The 24,514-nt window shown below is 40.5% G+C and overlaps 1 protein-coding gene across 1 annotated transcript; it reads right to left on the reverse strand.

Annotated features, from left to right (window-relative positions):
* Positions 1-14,683: 14,683 nt before the first annotated feature.
* Positions 14,684-24,514, reverse strand: LOC142934231 (mortality factor 4-like protein 1). The gene is made up of 12 exons (XM_076078711.1): positions 24,358-24,514; positions 23,854-23,900; positions 23,669-23,736; positions 23,456-23,542; positions 23,153-23,233; positions 22,933-22,958; positions 22,574-22,662; positions 21,548-21,649; positions 20,910-20,998; positions 19,699-19,871; positions 16,231-16,315; positions 14,684-15,209 (listed from the first exon to the last, which is right to left on the reverse strand). The coding sequence occupies exons 1-12, from the start codon at positions 24,395-24,397 to the stop codon at positions 15,125-15,127; spliced, it is 972 nt and encodes a 323-aa protein (XP_075934826.1). The 5' UTR covers positions 24,398-24,514; the 3' UTR covers positions 14,684-15,124.

Consider the following 24,514-nt stretch of genomic DNA (forward strand, 5'->3'; position numbering starts at 1 on the left):
CGGAGGAAGTAGAGATAGAAGAAGAGAACAGGGCAGAAAGAAGAGCCAAAGTGAGGAGCCATTTAGATCACTAATGTAGAAATACTACAGCAAATCACAAGGTGATTTTATAAAAGAGCTGCTATATATATATATATATATATATATATATATATATATATATGCAGACAAAGAAATGAGTGTGTCTGCCACCCGTGTTTACACATGTGACAGTGGTACTTTGATGTTAGTGTGGCTGGAGGGAGTATTGCAAGGAATGAAGGCTGTCGTCATATCAAGAAAAGCGATGACGCAACATGAGGGAAAATACCACAGGAGTCTTTTGTCTTACACGGCCATATTTGGTTAACCGAGGAGCTCTCTGGGCATGTTGGTACTTGGGCACAAACAGAGGTGATGATGCTTGTTTGGCCGGCACTTGCAAGTCATCACACACCCTCACACAAGGAATGTTACTGGAGGGTTGGTCAAATGGACTGGGCCTCGCAAAAACATGCATATACTAAAAACATCTATTTCCCCATAGTCTTATGGAATGTGTTAAAACAATGGTTGCTCAACATCTGAAAGTTACTTTCATTGTTTATGAGGTAAGAATTCAGTATGCCTTTAGTGATGCAACACACTGCATCGGTAGACATAGTCCATACGATCACATCTGCCAAATCTTATATGTAGAGAATTACATTTACGTAATAAGAAAGTAATTATTGAAGTGTAAAAAATGTCATTTGAGCTACTGTATTAAATTCCTGAAAACAACACCGTGACTCCCGTGGTGACAGATAACAATCGGGTAGATACAGAGCAGGTAGTGACTCGTCCCTGCGATAAGTCTTTCCTGTGACCAGGCAGGTCTTCCTGTTAAAGTCTGCTTCCACATCACAAAATGTCTCCAATACATGTTGACCTTTAGAAGTCACATCACCCTCTTCATTATCAGTCAACTCTGCTGCACGTTGTGTTTCTCGGCAAAACTCAGTGGACAGCAGAAGCCAGCGGTGGAGTTGAAAACAAAAAAAAGGCACCATGTGGCTCCACCAGCATGCTGGGGGCACTGGGACTTTTGTAAGTTTTACTGACTTCATCTTCCTGATGAAGCCGGGCACTTGCCTCATCTGCAGAGAGACAGAAGAATACAACCACACACGGAGCACAGCTTGATGAGGATTACAGTCTGAGCCTTTTCACAGCAGTTTGTCCCTCATCAGCAGAATCTTTGTGCTCCTGTTGCTCAGCATGCCGGACTGTACATACGTATACTTGTGTGTGTGTGTGTGTGTGTGTTGGCTGATATCAGCTGCAGCCTACCCAAAGTCAGTCAATAAGCTCAGCCCACTGTCACATGACAACCTCCCTCATCATTAGTAATCTCTCCATCACTAACCCTACACAGTTTAAACTACACATATACAGTCACCCAACTGCATGGTCCCCCCCTGTAATCACACATGACAAACACACAAGATGCAAACACACACCGACATGCATTGCTACCACACACACACACACTTGGGGTCTTTCACAGAGTGCGCTCTCTGCCTGGGAACACAGGCGGGTAACGCTGCGGAGATGACCTCATGGCTGCCCCCATGGAGCCAGACTTTAATCCTAAAAAGACAGACTGTCACGCTACCACCTACTCTACAGCCAACACAATGTCCAGCCTAAAACAAACTTCAGCTGATCCTGTCTGAGAGTTGGCCTCCTACAGTGAATATAACTAAAATGGCCGTGTGAACAGATAGATATTACAGGAAGACCTGCTGAACACTAAGGAAGAACATTTTTTAGAAAAACACAAACAGAAAGACTGGAGATTTCCATTTGGTCCTAAAAAGATATCAACTAGTACTATAGACTGCTGTGAAATGTGATATAGGTATTCTTTGACCCCTTCATCTGGCCAAAATTTCCCAAAACAATCAAAATTGACTGTTACGGGCAGATTGCCATGATATTAAAACTCAATTCATACTAAGGTGTGGGTTCTGTAGGCTCCCTACTGTTTTGTTCAAAGTGAATAAAACATGAGCAATTTGGGAAGAACAGAGGCTTTGTCAGCTTCTCTTTTTCAGTAACGCACACCAAGCAAAGCCATTTCCACCGCAACCATTCTGCTTCATTTATCAGAGTGAAGGGAACATCTTAAATACAGGGACAGCGCGGAATAGTCTCACGGTGAATCTCCCCACCGTCGCTCCAATCACAAAGTAAATCAAAGAACGGCCTGATCCGTTTAGTGCTTGGTCAAGAGTAAAACAGGCTTCACTGAGCACATTCATGCTCCCCAGAGGATGAACCATTTTCAATTTAAACACTCCATAAAATTTCCTCTTGCGCTACCATCTGGCCAAAAGGTCAATTACGCACACAAGATAAAACACATTGTCAGATATAAACCCTAACAATATGTAGGGGTGGGAATCACCAGAGATCCCGCGATACGATATTATCACGATACTGCGATATTCTGAGTATTGCGATAACATAAGCCTATATTGCGATTTACTTTTTTCAACTTCAAATTATGTCCCCAAAGGAAAACTGTGTCAACATGTTTTATCTAATAAGATAAAGTTTTCAGTCTGTTCATCTCACTTCAATCATTTTTATTGCAGCAAAATAGGATTGTCAAGCAGACAGACTGAAACAACAATGTCATAAATGTTGCATGAACCTGACAAACTGAACTGTTTGTATTACTACATAGTCCAACTTAACTAAATGCAAACGTGTGGACGCAGTATATGAACTATAACTTATATAAGTAGGATATTTTTATTTTTTAATAGTTTATATAATAAAATATTGATACTTGGCGTCCGTGTATCGATACAATATCGCCACGCAAAATATCGCGATACTATGCTGTATCGATTTTTTTCCCCACCCCTACCAATATGTCTTTTCTATGTTATTTTGAGGTATAACTAACATTGCAGCCTCTATGAGCCACCAGGGGAGCTTTAAACTAGTCTTATTCATACCGAGACAACACCATTTACCACCTCGGCCCATTCGCAAGCCAGTCATTTCTTCAGAAAATTAAATCTTCAGCTTATGTGCCCATGAAGTTAGAAAAGGAGCAATTATATGACGAAACAGTTTACTGTTGTGGATACATAGGAAAATGTTTTTGAATGACAGAATTGGGTACAGTGTGATCCCATGTATTCATGTGTGACAGCAGTCTTTTGCTTCATTGTGTACACAAAGCAGACCAGCAATTTAGTCTGACAGGAACCTGTCAGAGGAAGATTTGAAAAGCCTCGTCATATGACCGAGGATTAACTCCAATGAAACGTTCATTCTTTACCAACTCAAGCCCAAAAAGACAAAGCAACACACGTGCTTTGAAAATGAGGGAGGAAAAGAGGATTTTGTTTTTTCTTTCCAAATCCAAGACCTTCTCACCCCCACCAGCAGAGGGGTAAGAACGCCTGCTGGGTGTTTTCTACCAAGTTGGAGCCTAAACTTGATAATGTTAAGTAGGTACTCGGGGCTTTATACGCTGCTCAGCGGCTTGTGAAAGATTCCTCAGGGGTTCAGGAGACCGCGAGTTCCCTCACCAGGGTAGAACGGTTATTATTACTATAAATCAACGAGCTTCTCATCTTTCTAGAACACTGCAATTTTTGAGAATACTGCTTCTGCTTCTTGTTCAGATGTCATTTCTCTGATGATGTGAAAAGCCGTCTTACATGTAGCGGAAAACATTCACCGCTAGGGTTGACATCGGCGGGATATTGATAGACATGTTACAATGTCCATGATTGAAATGAAGTGCAATTCTCAATTTAAAAACACTGAATCTCTGTCTCTGCATCACAGACGTTGGTGCAGTATGACAACAATCGCATCGCCTTGCTGAGAGGATACACCGTCCTCCTCCTAACAGGATTTACAGGGAAACTGGAGCAGTGTACAGTCCTGGGGTTGAAATGGCAGCAGTAGAACATCACAGAGCTCTCCAAAGAGCTGCAGTGCATCACACGTTTTAAAAGTATGTAGAAGCAGAGAAGAGGGGGATGGAACAAAACGGTTTCAGTTCTGATGACACAAAACAAAGGATCTCCGTTTATAAACTGTCATTTTAATTCCTGTTTTAGTTTTTAAAAATGTATTGCTGCATTCAAATAATTTATTATTTAAAATATAAATACAAATTCAATGTATTTATTTGTTACATTTTGTTTAAAAAGTCAGAAAAACAATATTTGAGTCAAGTCTGATGCTGCCTTACACATAATAATGATACCAGTCACTTCCACCCAGTGAGGCTTACAGGTTATTAATGAAACACTGGTATCGAGTCAATACCCAGGTATCGCCATCGGTATTGGGACTGAAAAAGTCAGATCAGGGCATCCCAACTTTCCATCACGTGATATTAATGTCATTACTCTACGACACGTTAGCATAAAAGAAACTAAGAGATTGTAAGAAAAAAACTTGTGTTGAGCTCATTTTAGGAATATTTCAGCAACTTCATAATCTTAATTCAAAGGCAACTAAGCTCTTGTTTAAAAACGCATAGCTTTCGCTACGTTTACGCCTTGCGTCCACACTACTTTGGCATTTTTGGAACCCCTAAAACGGAGATGATTGAAAAACGCTGCCGTAGCCGTTTTAGCTTGAACACCCCGGGGTTTCGTTTTAGTCTGGACGGGCAGAAACAAGAGACCTCTGAAAACGATGACGCAGACAACCACATCAGCTTCGATCCTGGATTCAGTGCTTGATTGAACACGGATAGAGAATTACAGGCCTTGTTGTCTATGCTAGCGACTGCTGCGCAGTAAAATTCTACTACTGCCTACATGCGAAGGAGGGAAGCTATAATTTGAGCGCTTTGCGCCAATTCCCGTGTCGAGCAGCGTCATCAGCCCTGGTCATGCGATATGCGTTTTCAGGCGTGGTAGACTGGACAGAGATCATTTCTGAAACGGCATTAAAACGCTCGCCTGGACGGGGTTTGTTTTTGTTTAATTTGTTTTTGTTTAATTTGTTTAAATGAAAAGGTAGTGTTGATGACGCCTTAGCCTAACCAAAGCAGCAGATATTGATCCCAAAGGCTTGGAGCCATCATACGCCCCTTTTCACAGCCCCATACCAACTCTCCTTTTGTTACGACTTCCCAACAATACAGCCGAACTCCGTCTGGCTCCACTATGCTATCATCAACCACTCTGATAACGGCACTTCAAGGGCGAGGGAGGCTCTCACGTTTCATCCTTAAGGATGCCGGCTGAGGGTAAAGACAAAATAAAGACACGGTGTGATCAGGAACACAATGAAGCAGCAAACTCCCCGTACAAATGAAAAGGGAGTTAGAAATCCAAAATCTTGTGTCCTGAAACTAAGTGGATGATAACGATACACTTTAACGAGGCAGAAATAATGACAAGCCGACAATCGACTGATATTAGTGTGAGCAGCAACAATTTCAATGTTCTTTTCTGATACCGATTTTTTTTAAAAACAGCCCTGCTGCCTGTGAGTCACACATGCTATAATATAACAACGGTCAGGCACAAAGTTATCCAAGAGGCTACAATCACTTGAATGGATGCTTACTCCTTGATTCAGCCTTTCATTATACTCTGCTGTGTCTGCCTGAAGAAAGCTTCTCATTACGTGAGGGTTCAAACCAACGCTGAGGAGTTGCTTTGATGCTCAGCCTTGATCTACCCTTTAAATTGGGTTCAGATCAATTTAAAGTTGTTCGGCATAAAAAAATAAAGAAAATATAGATAAACATTTATACCAGGCTATTTCCAATTTAGCAAACATGTCATAAAATGTTTGTTTTGTGCGTTTAACAGTCCCAAACTCAAAGATAATAACTTTAAAATGTCATGAGAAATAGAAAAGCAGCAAATCCTCACATTTGAGAAGCGGCAGCTCAAATAGCTGGAATTCCTGCCTAAAAAATGACTCAATTGATTACTAAAACAGTGGCTGATAATGTTTTCTGTTAATTGACTAATACAATTAATCGACAGCTCTAATCCTCACAGAAAATAATGTTTCATGTTTTCAATGCAAGTTGGACTAATTCCACTAAACACTGGAACATTAATGGAGCTGTCCAAGAAACTGATGAAATCATCTTAATCAGAATAATTTGTGTCCGTTTCTGCCATAATCGCATTACTACGCGTTTGAAAACGTAGTCGGTGATCAGAGATCTTTATCGTCAAGACGTCAACCGACATGAATGAGTTTTTTTTGCTCCACAGGGAGTGAGACACACACTCAAACATGTCTTTGATGATCAACTCAAACGCCAGCGGTTCGTACGGTGTGTGGCACTGAACGACTTTCATTTCAGCCCAATAAGAAGAGATATTGTATTTGAATGGGACATTTCTGGTAAATAAAGTATAAATCAATAACCAAGTTATAAATATATATTCATATTTTCTCACCGTATCAGCATATCGTCCACCATTATCAGCTGACTTGGTCAACTAATTTCCCTACACTTCCACCACGTTACAGAAAAATAGTATTTAAAATGTATCCTGTGTAGTTTTATTGAAAACAAAGTTATGTTTACATTCAGTGTTCTGGAAGGCATTCCTTGCGGTCAAACAAACATGTTGAGTACAGAATATTTTTGGGCATTTTATGTCTTTATTTGACAGCGACAGTGGCGAGAGACAAGAAATGTGGGGAAAGAGAGAAGCCAACTGAAGGTAACCTCAATCACAGAATCATTTTATTCTTCACCCGGCTTTCATTTAAAGATCAAATAAATCGGGCAATTAGTTCCTGCATTATCATTTAACACAAAAGTATAGACGAGCTTTGAAACACCAGTTGTCCTCCTGCTTTCTGAGGCCTCTTTAGGCCAACATGTATCGCATGTCCCGTAGGCCTGAGTGCATGAGCAAAATACTAAACACTCACTCATATACAGCGAGCGATATAGGAGGACACAAACGGAACAAATCAATACGGCATAGAGAATCAATGCTGAACATGACAGAACCTTCTCTTCGTGCTCCAGCCAGCAAAATGCAACTAAAGAATTGAGATCTTGAGAAAAACATTCTGAAATGACCCAACACAAGGCTGCTATAGATGAGCAGAAAGACCTCAGTCCAGGTGGGCTGCAGAGTCGATAAAAGATAGAGCGTCTCTCTCCTTCACTGTATGAACCAGCCTGATTTTAATCTCCTTCGAATATTGTTCCGCAATTTACAGAACAGATGTTCGCTGTGACAGCAAGCTGTGCGACAGCTCAGAGTATTATCTCAAAACTATCCAGTTCCGTATTCTCCCCCAGGAGCTCTCCTGTCTGCTCCCGTTTCAGTAGATACTGAAGCTGAAACATTTTCAACCAACATGTTGCTTTAGACAGTCTGTGTTTGTGGCCAGCGGCGGTGTTTACAGAATGTTAGTGCAACCAGATTCAAACATTTGATCTTAATCTTGCTGAGGTCAGCCTTATTTGGACATTTTTGTTTGCTTTTATTTTGACAGGGGATCTGCTTGTCAATAGTCTGATTATATCATTTATACGTTATTGCCAAAATCTATCAAAAACTAATGATGGTTAAATATGAATGTTTCTGTCCATTTAATGGGCTAAATGGAGAATAAATAAGGAATCTTCTTTTACTTACAGCTGCAACAGGTAATCAATACGTTAAAATACACCAGTGTCTATTTTAATAATCAATGAATTGTTGTGAGACATCTTTAAAAGGAAAACATGTAATAAATATCTGGTTCAAACTTCTCTAATGGGAGAATTTGCAGCTTTTCTCTGTTTTGTGTTTTGTAAACTTGTATATCTTTGGGTTCTGAAGTGCTGGTCGAACAAAACAAGAGATTTGAGGGAGTCATCTTGGGCTGTGGGAAACTGGGATCTACACTATACAACAATTAACTTATTCATCTAGAAAATAAACAGATGTAAGGACAGATTCACTGATAATTACTTAAAGTGCTAGTCATACATTTGTCTCTGTCAAACATCATAAATCCTTGTTTTCTTTCCATTGAGAACAAATGGTAATTATAAGCCTCCGTGACAATGCTCGTCATGAGAAGCCTTTTAGGATTCAAGAAAAACTGTTTTCTACTCAACAAAAAAACTGTTTTCCACAGAAGAGAATGACTGAAACTGAAGCCCTGCCTAGAAACTTGAGCCAAAACTACGGACCTTAGCCTGGCTTTAATCTGCAGCGGGTATTGAGGGAATGTCTTGGCATTTTGTATCCTGGTCACCCAGTTTGTTTTTCAGCCACCTTAAAATGGTTTAGTTTGCATTCCTTGGCTGAAATAAGTTCTTGTCAATATTTGATAGGTACACCAGATTGATGAATAATGACAGAATTCAATAAAGAGGAAAATGTCAAGTCCGAATAGGCAGTTTGTGGCTTCTATTTTTAGGCAGTTCAGGGCTTCTTTGTTTAAGAAAATCAAAGTGAATCCATATATGATAACTTGAGGAGACAATAGAAAAGATAATACAAGGAGTGGACGAGTTACAGCGTGTTCAAATACTAAAAACACGTTTCCTTTGGATCCCCCCCTTGCCTCTCCTTCTCGGAAAACACAGATTCATTTTTCTTAATTATTACTCACCCCACCAGGAAGTTGTGAGTGAGTTCACCTCCTGCACATTGTGTAGCAATGAGGAAAGCATGCATCTGAAAACATTTACAGTAAGATGAGATGCTGTCAGTCTAAACGCCTCATTGATGATATTATCTATCTTTTAAGTTTCAGGTGGGGATGATCTGATGATGATAACTATGTCTTTACATTTAGCAGCAGAACTAAGATACAGTACGTCTTTAAATACATTTCAAATTAAATTAAACCTATAGTGATGTTTGTAAGGGTACTACCATCTTCTGAAGTTACTGTGAGGAACTGGTTATGAAACCGTCTCAGTTAAATACCGCAGACAGACCCAGATCCGGCTTTGCTGCCGCCTTCGACCTGCAGTCGGAAGCTCCGGCGGGAGGAGGAGAGCTCAGCTCCCGGCAGCAACGTCTCCTCCTCCGGCCAGGAGCAGAGCTGCCGGTCTCCGCTGGGAGCCGACACCGACGCCACGCTGCTGGAGGCCCGGGACATATTGCGGGGCCTGGACACGGATTGGTTGTTTACAGTGTAACATTATCAGAGATCGTCAGTAAAAGATTATTTCACACCGTGATGGTTAATGTTAAAGTGTGTAATTAATCCACGGTGGGGGGGGGGGGGGGATCTGTACGGATCAACAGGGGTCAGTTATACCACTATCGGAAACACTACCACTTTCATCCACAGGGACCGCCAAAACCAACACAAAATGAAGGCTCCTTGAAGTAGCTTTAAGTTCTTCCTTTGATATATCTGCCTGCACAGAGGAATGCAATGGGAATGTTATAGAATCATCACTCAGACAGACCTGCGTAAATGTCACGGGTGTTTCCTCAACACGGCTTACCGTAAGCTGTTCCCGAGGTAGCTTTGAAACAAAACAGGACAGAAAATGCTGAAGGCTTGAATATTAAATGGCTGCCTCGGACGGACGGAGGGAGACAACCCTCAACGTGGATACAATACCATTTTGTTGCCGAAGGGCTCTTTTCCTCTCCCTTTTAAAAAGACAGTTTATCACACACAGCTCCTCTGGCTTTGTGCCTTTCTCATGGTAATTGCTAGGAGCTGAAAGACAGAGTGCAGTGCCAAACACCCACAGCATGTTGAACTGTGCAGAATTGTAATGACTGAGTTCATATAGGCTGCTGCTGGACAGTGAAGGATGAATACAAAATGATGGCCTATTGTGTAGTCACTCTAGCTGAGAAGCATAGACCTGATAGATATTCACGATACAGTGGTATTCATCCAATACTCCGGTCTGTAACACACGCAGACTTATCTTGGCAACAAAATCAATGCAACATTCCTGAGGGGACTTATGGTGTATCCACGGAGCCGTGATGGCTGCCCACAACACATTCTACACAAATACTAGGATTAGATGAAATATTTTAAGTTTTCTGTATTTTGTGCCAGGATAACTGCATTTCTTTATTTAAAAAGATATACACTCAGTTGTCAGTTTATTAGGTACACCTTGCTAAAAAACAATTTAGTCTCTCACAACATGCAGTAAATCTGACTTTCATGAAGGTTATAATGTTCAGATTTTGGTGAAAGAGAGATGTTGATTCAACTTTGTGGTCATTTTTGAGGCTGTAGTTTGTGGTAGAGCTGAAATGATTCACTGAATAATCAATGAAGTAGCATTATGATAATGGATTTATTGTTTTAGTCAAGCACAAATGCCATACAGCCTTTGGTTTCAGCTTCTCAAATACGAGGATTTGCTGCTTTTCTTTGACATATATGATGGTAAACTACATATATGTTTGTTTCTGACAAACATTTATAAGCAAAAACGAATATTCCAGAAGATTATTGGCAGATTTGACGTGCTAATGTGGACAAAATAATTGAAACGTCTCTCAGTACAACCCAATACAACTCAACAGCAGCACATAGTGATCACAAAGCACTACATTTCAGAGGCAATGAATTGTAGTTTTAATGATGTACAATTATGGATTAAGCTCCACAGCTGTGTCTATAAAGTCATTCAAATCAGCCCCACCTTTCCAAACTGCAACATTAAAGTGACATTAATCTATTCATGAATGGGCTATTGTGCATAATAAGTACTTTTGATACTTTAAGTATATATTTGATTGCCTAACTTGTACTCGTAACTAGAGTATTTCCACACTGTGGTATTACTACTCGTGCTCAAGTAAAAGATGAGAGTACTTCCACTACTGTTGTATTAGGATGCATTAGTTTTTAAACTAGGTTTACCTAATAAGCCGACAACAGACATCCTTCAGAAAACTTCACAAGCATCTGACATCTGTTGGTGAGCTGCTGCGTTCAAGAACAACCCAAATGTTAAACCCCAACTTCCAGGGGTCTACAGCGGGGTTATTTGTGTGCGTTCGCGGTGATAACAACCAGGCGAGGAGGCGCTTTGCTGCACTGATTTAATGAGCTTTTGTGAATAACAACAACAACAACAACAACAACAACAACAGCTGCTCCTGATTTAGGCCAGATCATGAACAAACCTGAACCCGCATGGATGCAGAGTAATACAACTGTGTCAGAGGCCACATCCACCACTCGCGCGTAAGGTCGCAGGTGCGTAAAGCTACTGGCGGCGTGTTTTATTTCCGTGGGAACATGACCGCGGTTAACGTGGTTGTTGGGGACAAGAGGTCAGGTTTACAAACAATAAACCCCACCCGGTGTTGAAACCGGTTAAAACACAACGCCATCGTTGATGAACACATACTCGATTCAATAGTAAGAGTCCGGGGATGTTTTGCAAAACGTGCATTATTCGATACAGAAAAAGACAACTTACTGTGATGGTAACTTCGTGCTTTTTCAGTCGATACTTGAGGCTCTTCATCTTGTGCCGTGTTGGTCTGCAGTATTAAAAGTTTCCTTTGGTTAATAAGTTCATAAATAGCATAAAAAAAACTTCCTAGAAAGTTCAGACGAAGTACGTTTTTTATATCTTTCCCCCTTTTCCCGTCACAGAGCGAGTTTCACCTGACGCCTGACCGCAGATTCTACTCGCCCTTTTTGAATTGACAACCAGCGGGAGCCAATCAAACTGAAGCACACGCGCGTTGTGTTACTTTTGATCCAATCGGTGACCTGGAAAGGGGCGGGACTTCCTTCTAAAGTGTCAGTTGGGAGAAGTGTGAGACATCCTGGGACAGGGGAGGGAAAACCTGGAATGACGTCATGCGTACCTGAGGACCGAAACACCTTGAAAAAAATATATTTGAATCTATGAACGATCTGGTGTCATTATCTGTTGTTTACAGGGAATACCTCAGCGGAAACTATTTAGCGTTGCAGTGTAAATTTCACCTGCTATTAAAATGATGTTAATAAACCGCTCTACCTGTCTGTTGTGTCACAGGTGACCGAGCTTACTGCACTGCGGTTGGCTGGTCGTTATGAACCTTACACTCAATAACTCTATAATGCATTTTAGGAGGAAATATTCAAGAAGTGCTCAGACTTCTACTTCATTTTTTAAAAATTATATATTATTCTATTTCATTGTATATATTGTGCATTTATATATATATATATGTTTTACTGTTATTTTTATTGTATATATTGTGCATTTTTATATTTCATATTTTACATTTAATATGTTTTACTCTGTTATTTTTTTATTGCTTTACCTGTACCATAAATGCTGCTGTAGCGAAAAAATTTCCCCTTGCGGGATTAATAAAGTATCTATCTGTCTATCTATCTATCTATCTAAAGTAAACGTAGTAATACCACAGTGTAGAAATACTTTGTTACAAGTAAAAAGTCCTTTATTCAAATTCTTACTGAAGTAAAAGCACAAAACATTTACATTTTGTCTCTCAATAATCTGAATCTACAAAGTTGCTAAAGCTGTCAAATAAATGTAGTCGGCTAAAACTTACAATATTGTAGTGAAGAAGAAGTATTACCATAAAATGGAAATACTCAAGTAAAGTACAAGGACATTTAATGATGTGTTCTTACACTGAATTATTAAATCAGTGAATAATCTGAACTGTTGGTACTTAGAATAGATAAATGGAACGTGTCAACAACCTCCGAGAATAAATTAACTTTCCACTGCTGCATTTATTACCTAATATAAACAGTCATATCTATCTGCATGTAACTATAAACACCAGTGATTAAACCTATTTACTTAACTATACTGCACAAAGAGTATTTGATCTGTCTTGTAATAATGTGCCTCATTTGTTTACATTTGCTGCTTTAGATAAACAAATGAAATATCTCAAACGTATCTACTTCCAGGCCAAACATAACTCTTATCCTCAATAAACATCGAGGATAAAAAGTATTCATCTGTGAGAACATTTCCTACAGTGTAGCGTGGGTATAGTGAGACTATTAATGTGTTCGCTGTAGGTTAGGTTAGAAAAGCTGATGGTATTCAGTATAATATTGATTTGGCTGTTCAGCATAGAAACATTGAGTTAAAGTTGTGTAAATGCGGAAGAACATATTCAGTTTCTGTACATATCCTTGTTCCTTGTTTACATTTGATTAATATTTGCTTAATGCTTTGTTGTTATAAATATATAAGCACAAACGTACATACAAATGAACAGGGAAGTGGGCAGGTGTGGAATGTAATACTGTTACTCAATGTATTGTAGGAATACTAAAGTACAAATGTGAGGTACTTGTAGCGTACTTCACTTACTTACTATTTCCATTGTATACAACTTTGTACTTTTACTTCACTACATCTCCAATGCAAATAATGTACTTTTAACTTTATTTTGTCTGACAGCTTTACTTACTTTTCAGATTAGTTTGTTCAACCCCTTCCTGTCCAGATTTTGAATGATTGTGATAAACTGAAGGATGAAGTATTCAAAAACCCTCCGAGATCAGCTGGAAAATGCATCATCACACAGCTGAGAACAGGGCTGTTTAGAGATACGTGGTTCTCACAGGACAGCAACGCTACAAACATATGATGATCTCATAGAATATGATGTGTTGCTGTATATTAAACTAGCCAACAGTTAATAAGGTAGGCATAGTTAAAATGAGCGCAACCATAAACATCTACAGCAGCAAAATGCAACATAGGCTACACATTAATGCACCAATAATCTTGATCCAAAAACATCATATAAAACACCGACAGGGACCATTTTACTGTATATTGAGTACTTTTATCGTTGGTACATTTCGCTGATAATACTTACCGGCCTATACTTTTACTGATGGAAGGTTTTGAATGCAGGCCCTTCGCTTGTAAGACTCGTGGAGTATTTTCACAGTTAGGCCTCCTTCCTCCAACAGGTTTAAACATCAGGCAGACAGCAAGTGTTTAAGAAATATAAAAAAAGGGGAAACTCTGCCCCCTTGTGATGTCTAATCACACAATACTAAAGCAATGAGTCAATCAATAAATTAATAGATCGATAATAAGAAGCCTACATAAACTGACAGATTCGAGACAATAAACTCTCGTGGAATCTAAAGTGGCGATCCAGTCCTGGTTGGTTTTTCATTTAATTGAGTGAGAACAACGTAGTTGTGCTTAAAGTATTTTTGTTGATTCACGAGCTTCAGGTTTTCATAATTGTGTGCATAGTTCTATTTTTGTGTGTGTATACAATGGAGGAAACTGCAATGTAGCATTTTTCCAAAGACACCCTGTTTGTAATACTGCAAATATATAAATATTGCAATACTTTTTAATCAGCGGGCCATAGATGGTGTTACCTCCTTCGGCAATAGATTGCCACTTTAATTAACATGAGTTGGACTACAACAAACTTTAACGCTAGTGATTGAAAAAAAACGTTGAACATTTTTGCTTAAATCACCGTCAAACGTTTGGGTTCATCAATAAAATGCAGCGGAATGTTATTATCTTTTATAATGTCGCATTCTCCACTTTGAGGAAATATTTAACCGACTAGCGTAAATGCTACCTGCCGTTAAACGTGTCTCTCCGTTGTTTTTGTTCTTGACACATTGCTGCAGGCGATTCTTCAGCCTTTCCTCCTTCATTTAACAGTGATGACAACAAATAATCCATATTTATATTATAAGAAGAACAACACAGTAAACCATGTCAATTGTGTAGAAACGTTTTTTTTTTTTTTTTTTTTTACAAATTGATACAAATTAACAAGATACAGATACAAAAACATCAACTGCTGAGTGATGACCATGTGGTCCAGCATTAAATTGCACCTCGTGTGGCAGAACGAACGCTAATAAATACATACATGCAACAGTAACAAATATCTAAAAAAACCTAAGTGCTGCTTGTGGAAACAGTAACTTGTCAACAGAAAAAAAATAAAAGAACAAAGAGAGAGAAAAGTGGAGAGAGACTCAACTAAAAAAATACTTTTTTTTGAGTGTGACAAGCTCCTGAGACCTTTGTGGAGGGAGCGGAACAGTTCAGGGGGAAAATGTCCTCCAAGTCTGCACTCACAGGGGAAGTAAAGGTTATTCTACATGTGGAGTAAAGAGGTCTCTTAATAGGAGCCGAGAGGGCTGAGAGCGCTCACACGGCCTTGCGGTGGTACTCTGGGGGAGCGACCTCGTAATCGGTGGCAGTCAAGAGGGTGGATGAATTCTTCACCAGGTACCTGGAGGAAATGTCAAAATGGATCGTCATTGTGGAGTGGGACAGAAAAAGGTCACTGCAAAACAACATTTGTCCCTCAACAGTTGTCGTGTCCAAGACAAGTGTCTAAAATATAGAAAGTACGTTTTAGATAAAACAGACAGAAAAAATATAATTTTGTGTTTCTTTCACTTTTGTATGGAACAAACCTGTAGAAATAGAAATGACTGTACTGTGGCTATGGGATGAGTGACATTATTATATTATTATGCGTTTGCCTCAATAAATGTAGAATTCTATTGGAAATCTGTTTAATTCAGAAAACATCACACAGCTCAAGAGATCACAGCAGGTTTTCCCCCACTATATTTAGTCAGCGATGTGTCAAGAGACATTTTAACAAGATAGCCTTCCTCAATGTTTTATAAATATGAATATATAATATATAATATATATATATATACACTTTATATATAAACTATGAATACAGCTATGTCTGTGACTTCTAGCCTGAAAAGCAGACTGAATTAACACGGATCTCTGTTTGTCTGATGTGGTGCCTCTGGTTTAACAGTGTGAATGATACTAGTCTGAGTAAAGTCATGCTGCCATACATAACAGTGTAATTATTGAAATAAATAAACGTGTTCACCATCGATCAATTGACTAGTCGGGTGTTTTAGCAATATAATATGAAAAAATCTAATTATCCAGAATTAGTAAAAAATAATTCCTACATGTTGTGGTACGTCACCATTCAATCACTTGAGAATTGTATTTACTTCAGACCGTAAATATATGTCTGCAGTGCTGGTCAAATCTAAATCAAAACAAACATGAAACATCACACAGACCATCATCTGTGAAAGCATTTTAAACAAAAGGAAGCCAAACTTTAGAGCTGTACGTCATTAAATGCATCCAAAAAATCGATTTCATGCTTTGAGCATTTTTAACAACCTGGCTGCACGAATGAGAGCGTGGATGTAACAGGACATTTCCAAACATGACACGGAGTCTCTGTGGAGGCAGTTAAACCTTACTTGAGGAAATCTTGGAGGTAATTGAGCAGCAAAGCCAGACTCTTCTCGTCCAGTGGAGTGTAGGCCAGCATGGCTCCAATACGAACTGTTGGGGGACGCAGAAGGAGACGTGTGTGAGGAGCAACGCAGAAAGAGACGTGTGTGAGGAGCAACGCAGAAAGAAACATGTGTGAGGAGCAACGCAGAAAGAAACATGTGTGAGGAGCAACGCAGAAAGAGACGTGTGTGAGGAGCAACGCAGAAAGAGACGTGTGTGAGGAGCAACGCAGAAAGAGACGTGTGTGAGGAGCAACGCAGAAAGAGACGTGTGAGGAGCAACGCAGAAAGAGACGTGTGAGGAGCAACGCAGAAAGAGACGTGTGAGGAGCAACGCAGAAAGAGACGTGTGTGAGGAGCAACGCAGAAAGAAACATGTGTGAGGAGCAACGCAGAAAGAAACATGTGTGAGGAGCAACGCAGAAAGAGACGTGTGTGAGGAGCAACGCAGAAAGAAACATGTGTGAGGAGCAACGCAGAAAGAAACATGTGTGAGGAGCAACGCAGAAAGAGACGTGTGTGAGGAGCAACGCAGAAAGAGACGTGTGTGAGGAGCAACGCAGAAAGAGACGTGTGAGGAGCAACGCAGAAAGAGACGTGTGAGGAGCAACGCAGAAAGAGACGTGTGAGGAGCAACGCAGAAAGAGACGTGTGAGGAGCAACGCAGAAAGAGACGTGTGTGAGGAGCAACGCAGAAAGAAACATGTGTGAGGAGCAACGCAGAAAGAAACATGTGTGAGGAGCAACGCAGAAAGAGACGTGTGTGAGGAGCAACGCAGAAAGAGACGTGTGTGAGGAGCAACGCAGAAAGAGACGTGTGAGGAGCAACGCAGAAAGAGACGTGTGAGGAGCAACGCAGAAAGAGACGTGTGAGGAGCAACGCAGAAAGAGACGTGTGTGAGGAGCAACGCAGAAAGAAACATGTGTGAGGAGCAACGCAGAAAGAAACATGTGTGAGGAGCAACGCAGAAAGAGACGTGTGTGAGGAGCAACGCAGAAAGAAACATGTGTGAGGAGCAACGCAGAAAGAAACATGTGTGAGGAGCAACGCAGAAAGAGACGTGTGTGAGGAGCAACGCAGAAAGAGACGTGTGTGAGGAGCAACGCAGAAAGAGACGTGTGAGGAGCAACGCAGAAAGAGACGTGTGAGGAGCAACGCAGAAAGAGACGTGTGAGGAGCAACGCAGAAAGAGACGTGTGAGGAGCAACGCAGAAAGAGACGTGTGAGGAGCAACGCAGAAAGAGACGTGTGAGGAGCAACACAGAAAGAGACATGTGAGGAGCAACACAGAAAGAGACATGTGAGGAGCAACGCAGAAAGAGACGTGTGTGAGGAGCAACACAGAAAGAGACGTGTGTGAGGAGCAACACAGAAAGAGACGTGTGAGGAGCAACGCAGAAAGAGACGTGTGTGAGGAGCAACACAGAAAGAGACGTGTGTGAGGAGCAACGCAGAAAGAGACGTGTCAGGAGCAACGCAGAAACAAACATGTGAGGAGCAACGCAGAAAGAGACGTGTGTGAGGAGCAACGCAGAAAGAGACGTGTGAGGAGCAACGCAGAAAGAGACGTGTGAGGAGCAACGCAGAAAGAGACGTGTGAGGAGCAACGCAGAAAGAGACGTGTGAGGAGCAACGCAGAAAGAGACGTGTGAGGAGCAACGCAGAAAGAGACGTGTGAGGAGCAACGCAGAAAGAGACTGCAGACTGAAAGAGTCTCAGGAATGTTTTTTGTAAATACTGTGTGAATGTAAAAAGGCTTCATAAAAATTGCATTAAACTAGAAAGCGATCTGCACCAAGTGTGTCTTCAATGAGCACTGTTGTAATGATGGATTGAATGAATACAACCCATAATTGGCTGACCCACCGTTTAGACTGCAAGTGTATCAGATGCGTTTGTCACTTGCACATCTCAACAGGTACGCTCCCATTGTACTCTGTGCAGATGTCCCCACCGGCTCTGTGCGTCTCAGCTCCGTCTCACGGTCGTAACTGCGACTTGAAGCGTTTATATTTAGGCTCCAAGTCGACTTATTGACGTTCCGTGCGTAAACGTGAGGTTGATGCCCAATAACAAAAGACACAGAAGTAACAGTGTCTTTGGGTGCCGAACAGCTGCAACGCAGTCAGCTGTGTGTAATTCCGTTAGCTCTTAGCCAAACACACCGTCCATTACAATCAAAGGGAGCAAAAATATTTTCTCCAAACACATACAGTCTATGGTCTTACCCCCCACTGTGTCTCTCTGGCTGCAGAGTAGCAGCTGAGGGTGGTGATGCACTGTGAGTGAGGACTCAGCAGGCGGTCAATGGCAGTACAAAGCCGGCAATCAAAGTGTCAAGGTGTCTTGAGGAAAAAGTGAGTCACTGAAACCACGAGAGGTCCTTGAGCACGCAGCCGTAACAAAATGCATTTTGCTGCAGCAGAAGGAGAGATTTAAAGTGGACGGACACACAGGTGCACACGCAATGACGCACGCAAACAATCGCATGATTCTCCTGTCGGAGATCATAACTTGTCATACTCATGAGTATATCTGACACAACTGCAGCATCCTGATAATGTAGATACAATTACAAAGGGTTATTTCATTTTTTTTTTTGGCTAATCCATTAAATAGAATACGGTACAAATCAAGCTTCTTGTTGACATTTGGGGTACGGATCTTGTATTGATTGCCATAGAGCAGCCATTGATTTACAACGTTACCGTATACAACCAGAGATATCAAAGGGAAAGCTACCTCAGTAGAAATCTCTGCTGGTGGACAAATCTCTATTTTCACAGGACGTATTGTGAAAGTTGCTCACCCTCAGTCAGGGCAATTTGACGTCAGCTACTGTGATAGCATTTGTCACTTCATAGAGAGCAGTCATTACAATCAAGTCTATATGTAAGTTAGAATTTGATTAATGATGAGGACAGCCTCTTCCTCATGACCTTCTGAGTGTTTGCCAACTCGATTCTAATGTCAAAATAAGAAATACATTTTTAAACCCTGTGTGTGTGTGTGTGTGTGTGTGTGTGTGTGTGTGTGTGTGTGTGTGTGTACTCTCTATGACAAACATAACAATGGTATGATTGTCCTGGACAAAAGAAACGTAGCTAGCAAGGTGATCATTTGTCTGTGAAGTGTTCAAGTTTCTGAGGAGAACATTTCACAGACGCGAACTAAAAGAACGGCAACACTGAATTCCCCTCCGAGGCCACTTTGCCTGTATGGAAAGAATCCAATTCAATGGTTTGAAAGCACTTATAAAAGCACTTATAATACAGGTAGGTGCTTGAGTTTCTGCACGATGTTAGAAACAATCCATCACTCGCTCATTTCAAAGCGATGGTTGAAATGTGTGTGAGCTGCATGTGTAGATGTAAATGTATGTGTGTGTGTGTGTGTGTGTGTGTGTGTCACAGTGTGTCCACGGTCCGTACCAAATAGACGCAGCAAGTGTGGAGCTCCGTACACCTGCGACATCGGCATGTCTGGGTGTTCGGCCAGGATCTCAGCATACTGCGGCCTCTCAAACTTGTAAAGCAGCTGAGTGCCCAGCATGACGTTGAAGTACTCCCGAATCCCCGACACAACTTCGTTTACTGCGTACTCCCTGAGCGGAGGGGAGAGAAAGAAGTCACAAAAGCGTTCTTGAGATAGGAAATCAATCAACGCTAGCATCACGCTCGGGTTTATTTATGTCAACGTTGGGTTTTTGTTGTGCTGTGATGCTGGTTAAACAGATAAGAGTATAACGGCATTACTGTGTAACACCACCACCTCTATCAAACTGGATATGCTTTTCATTGCATGCTTTTGCGTTTAAAGCAAGTATCCAACCGTAGCAAGTCTATTTTCACAACTTACTGAAATGAATCAAATCAAATTGTAGTCGCTATTTAGGAAAATGGCCGGCAGCATGTATGATTTGCTGTAAATGTGCTAAAACATGGAAAGAAAATTTTCCAAATTCAGCAGGGCGTCCAATCATGTTCATAAGTGGTACCATGCTGGGTAAATTGCACAGGATTGAGTCTAAACTGTTATTCATTTCAAAGAAGGAAGTCAAAGCTGACAGCACATGAGGCATATCATCTCAGTCCTCTGCCTCCTTTAAGTGATCCTTATGGAATTCTGTTTAGCTGTAAAAATGAAACGTTTGTGACGAAGTCGCCATGTTGATAACAGTCGAGCCACAATCTTACTCATTTTACAGCTAAACAGTCCACTAAATATATAAGTTACTGCGTTAGAGACTCCTCTGCTCTGATTGGTTGTTTTTTCTTCGGGCGCAGTGGAATCTTGCCTCATTAGCAGCGCTGAGAGGAGGCAGAGGAGCCTGTTTATATTCACAGATTATCTGCTTCATGCACTACTTTCAGGATAAAGCGACAGTTTGAGCAAATATAATTAAAAAAGTTATTTTTAATAAAGTTACCAACTGTTTCTGTAAAGGAAAACTTACAACCTATTTTCCAATGTTTTCGTGTCAAAGTGAATAATAGGGAAAACTATTTCATTTCAATTTGATCCAGTAAAAACATGGGAAAATAGGGTCCAGGTTGAAAGATACCAAAGTTAAACTTTAAGGACATTGATGGGGAGGACGACATGAACATCATTTGAAGAAAGTCAGGGTGTTTATTCTTACTTGTTGTCCGAGTTTCCTTTTGATTTCTTATAGTTTGCATAGTCCTCCAAAACAGTCTCTATATTCTTCTTAGCAGGCAGATGAAATAACTGGAAGCAACAGAAAACCTCGATTGAGACATTGACAAAATATCAGTGTTCCTCACTTTCAAGCATGTTTTGACTCCACTTATCATTCTCAGTTTAATTGTGACACTTCCTGTCAGTGCTACATTGTACAGATCTGATGTGCAGCTTGCCATTCTACCACCTATTGAAGAGTTATTAATGGCAAATTACGGTCAGTAATGTACATTATTTGTGTCAAATGTCATCTAAACAACAGATCTGATTCTACACACCAGATGAGATAAGGAATCAATCTGCTCTCTGAGAGGATTTAAGCATTCCTTGACTAAAGAGTTGAGGATTGATTGTTTTTGACACAGTGGTTAAGTCCAAGATCGTTAAGTGTACACATGGTTGATAAACAGGAATTTCCATTATTTAATTTGTCACAGGTGGATTATAAAAGCAGGATGTCTGTAAGAATGTGTAACACACAGACATCTAAGCTCTCAGCTAACCGTAGCTGAAGTAAATCAAACATGAACTCCTTCTGGTTTGTTGGTGTCCCCCCCCCCCCCCCCCCCCACCCACCTGTTTCTGTCGGGTGATGAGGTCCCAGTCGTCCACCAGCCAGGGTTTCAGCTCTTCAGGAATCTTCACTTTCACCTCCACGCGGTTGGTGAACATCTCCTCCTGGACACACATGGTTGATTATTGATTATTATTAAAATTATTATTAAAAAGCAAGAAAGCGTCTCCTCCAAGAACATTTTGCATTTCTCTCATAAAAAACAAAATGCATTTCTTATTTCAAATGCAGGTATTCTTTTTTCATATTCATGTAAATATATTTTCTCTATTATATTTATTTCAATATTAGTGAATTATATCAAGATTTTGGGACTATTAAATAATACAGGTGCAAGACATATTAGTGCAAATTAAATTTCTATAAAAAGTCATTTTATTTCCATCTATAATATCCCAGAATGCAACACTTCTTTCCTGCTGCCAGCAGGTCTTATAGACGAGAATAACGTCCTTCTGTGAAAAATGTTCTGATCTTTAATGACGTTAAAGATCTTTTTGACACCCTGGTTGGTATGCAGGTCATGATTACATGTCTGCATGGGGCCAACATTTAACTCTATTTCTTGCTCTATTTGGGAAACTGAACAATTTATTTCACCAGAAAGAAATCAGCGGTGAAAGAATCCCGACAATCACCTGCTGTGGCCCACAGGGTGCATCGTTCAAACTCACGCACAAACTTCTCAAGCAACTTTGTGAGCCAGACGATATGAGAAAGAACGGGAACGCTTTATATTTAGAGTCCTTCGTTTGAAATATCTAATCCAAAGGGCATTTTAACCCTAACATCTCAATATTTCATCACTCGGCTCACAGTTTTATAAAAGAATCGTTTGATTAAAATGCTCAGTTGTGGTTTCAATCATTGACTGTTCAGAAGCCTAGTGATCAAAATGACTCCTTAAAACAAAGTTATTACATTTTCCCAGCTTTGTACATAAATAAAACGCCATTGTTTAAGCTATATATCCTCAGGTATGTCTGTCTTCATGTGTGTCCACAGAGTTAATAACTGATGATACATACACTCTCCACAGTGGGATCAACCCGAGCCCTCTTCTTCCGTGGTCCCAGCGGCGTTTCTCCGCTGCTGGTGCCTTCACCCGGCCCCGGGGCTAAAACCAAACATCAAGTTACAGCACACACAAATTATGAAGAAAATAAAAGGTGTTCATAAAACACGTCTGGCAGGTTGTTGCAAATCCATAACAAGTTCCCAAAATAGGAGAGTGCTTTCAGGCACGACGGATGAGCAGGTAAACAACAAGTCTGTGTGTAGTCAGTCAACCATTTTGATGAGTAACACTAACTGCCCTTAGAGGTAGATCTGTGATTTTTAGATTAACATAAAGAAAGAACACGTGATGCAGAAACTTTACACTCACTCTTCTGCTTTGCCTTTTTCACTTTCCTAGGACGCAGAAAACAGTGAGTCAGTAAATAAGGAGGACTTGATATGACACATGTAGAGTGACTACATTCAGTAGATACATGCATACTTTACTTCAGTCAATATATATCGTGAGGCCAACATTATGTCTGCTTACATGATGCGTTTACAATATATGGAATTATTGGAGATGGGAAAACCATGTCGATACTTACAGATCAACATTTTTCTGCTGCACAGCAGCAATCTTCTTGCTTGGTGCTAATCCCCTCATCTTTCCCTCAACATAATGGTCCCTGGGGAAGAAGAAAAAGTAGTGAGGATGAGATAAATCCACGTAAAATGTTTATTACTAACATTTGTCCATATGCTACAATGTCAAAATCACTGCGTTTCAAATTGTAAAGGAAATGATGCTACTATTTTGTTAATGTTGAAGCTATTTGGGGGGAAATGACAAAAGATTTAACATCAGTCTCACAAGAAAAATAACTTCTTCATCGTCTCTTCATACTTACTGATTGGCCTTTTGAAGCTCTTTTTGTTTCGCAAGGTTGCTGTCCACATATTTGAGAACTCTGCTTTCAGGAACCCATTCATCCCAGCTGCAAGAAGAAACATCAGACAGAGAAACTCCATCACAGTGAACATAAAGAGAAGTCCACACTGATCATATTCACAGCAGATGATCTGAGAACAAGCAAGCAAAACGAACTGTATGAGATGCTCACTTTTTGTTCCATCCGCTGTAATGAATGAAGTATTTAATCAGTTTATCCTTTATGTTGATCTTTACACACTGTTGAAAAAGAAGAAAACACACACAGGTCTGCGTCAATCGTTGGCTCACATTTGTGTATTTTGCAGTTTAATAATCATCTAATAAAACACGTGTGACGTTAGTATCGAAACAAACCTTTGCCTCATAGAGCAATGGCCCATGAAAGCACAGGACTCTTTCACCTGCGACGAGAGGAAGACAAAATGAGAAGAAAAACAACAAGAATATCACAATATATTGAAGTATAAGTACTCGTTAGGCTACCATGAGACTCCTCAGATGTATTTTAAACTGATATAAACTGGACTGACTGTATTTCAGAGACTCTTTTGTGTGTCAGTGACTGGATAAAGGTTTAGCTCTTAGCATAAATAACAAGCTAGCTAGCCGTTAGCTTAACGTCAACGGCTGTTTTACACCCTAAGCTTCACTTTAGGGTGCTACGCTTTGATAAGTGTCAATGTAGAGTGTGTTTTAAATTAATTCTTCACATCTACGGACGATAATAAAGGCTCTGTGGGCTCTGTCTACCTCCCTGGAGACCACTATTGTCGAGCAGGACCAGCAACATCAACAACAACAAACCCGCCCCCCTCCAGGCATCATCATCATCATCATCTCTCTGTAACGTTTACCGACCTTCTTGAAATTTAGGTTTAGGGTCCTGTTTTGGCGCCATTCACAGACTCAACTGATCTCTGAACGATCAAATCCATATAGCATTGCCAGAGTCCATTTCCTCCAGGCACAAACACCTCCGACATTGGTGCCCAAAAAAAGCGAAGGAGAAGCTGAG

The sequence above is a fragment of the Anarhichas minor genome, unplaced genomic scaffold (assembly GCF_050575085.1).
Source record: "Anarhichas minor isolate MPS153535 unplaced genomic scaffold, ASM5057508v1 ptg000067l, whole genome shotgun sequence".
Lineage (NCBI taxonomy): Eukaryota > Metazoa > Chordata > Actinopteri > Perciformes > Anarhichadidae > Anarhichas > Anarhichas minor.

What these genes read in the sequence shown, in the direction of transcription:
- LOC142934231 (XM_076078711.1), bottom strand. Translation starts at nt 24,397, where the DNA reads ATGGCGCCAAAACAGGACCCTAAACCTAAATTTCAAGAAG. An exon ending in TAAACCTAAATTTCAAGAAG is followed by an intron (nt 23,901 to 24,357) that starts GTCGGTAAACGT and finishes CTCTCGTCGCAG; the next exon opens with GTGAAAGAGTCCTGTGCTTT. An exon ending in TTGATCCCACTGTGGAGAGT is followed by an intron (nt 21,650 to 22,573) that starts GTATGTATCATC and finishes ATGTGTGTCCAG; the next exon opens with GAGGAGATGTTCACCAACCG.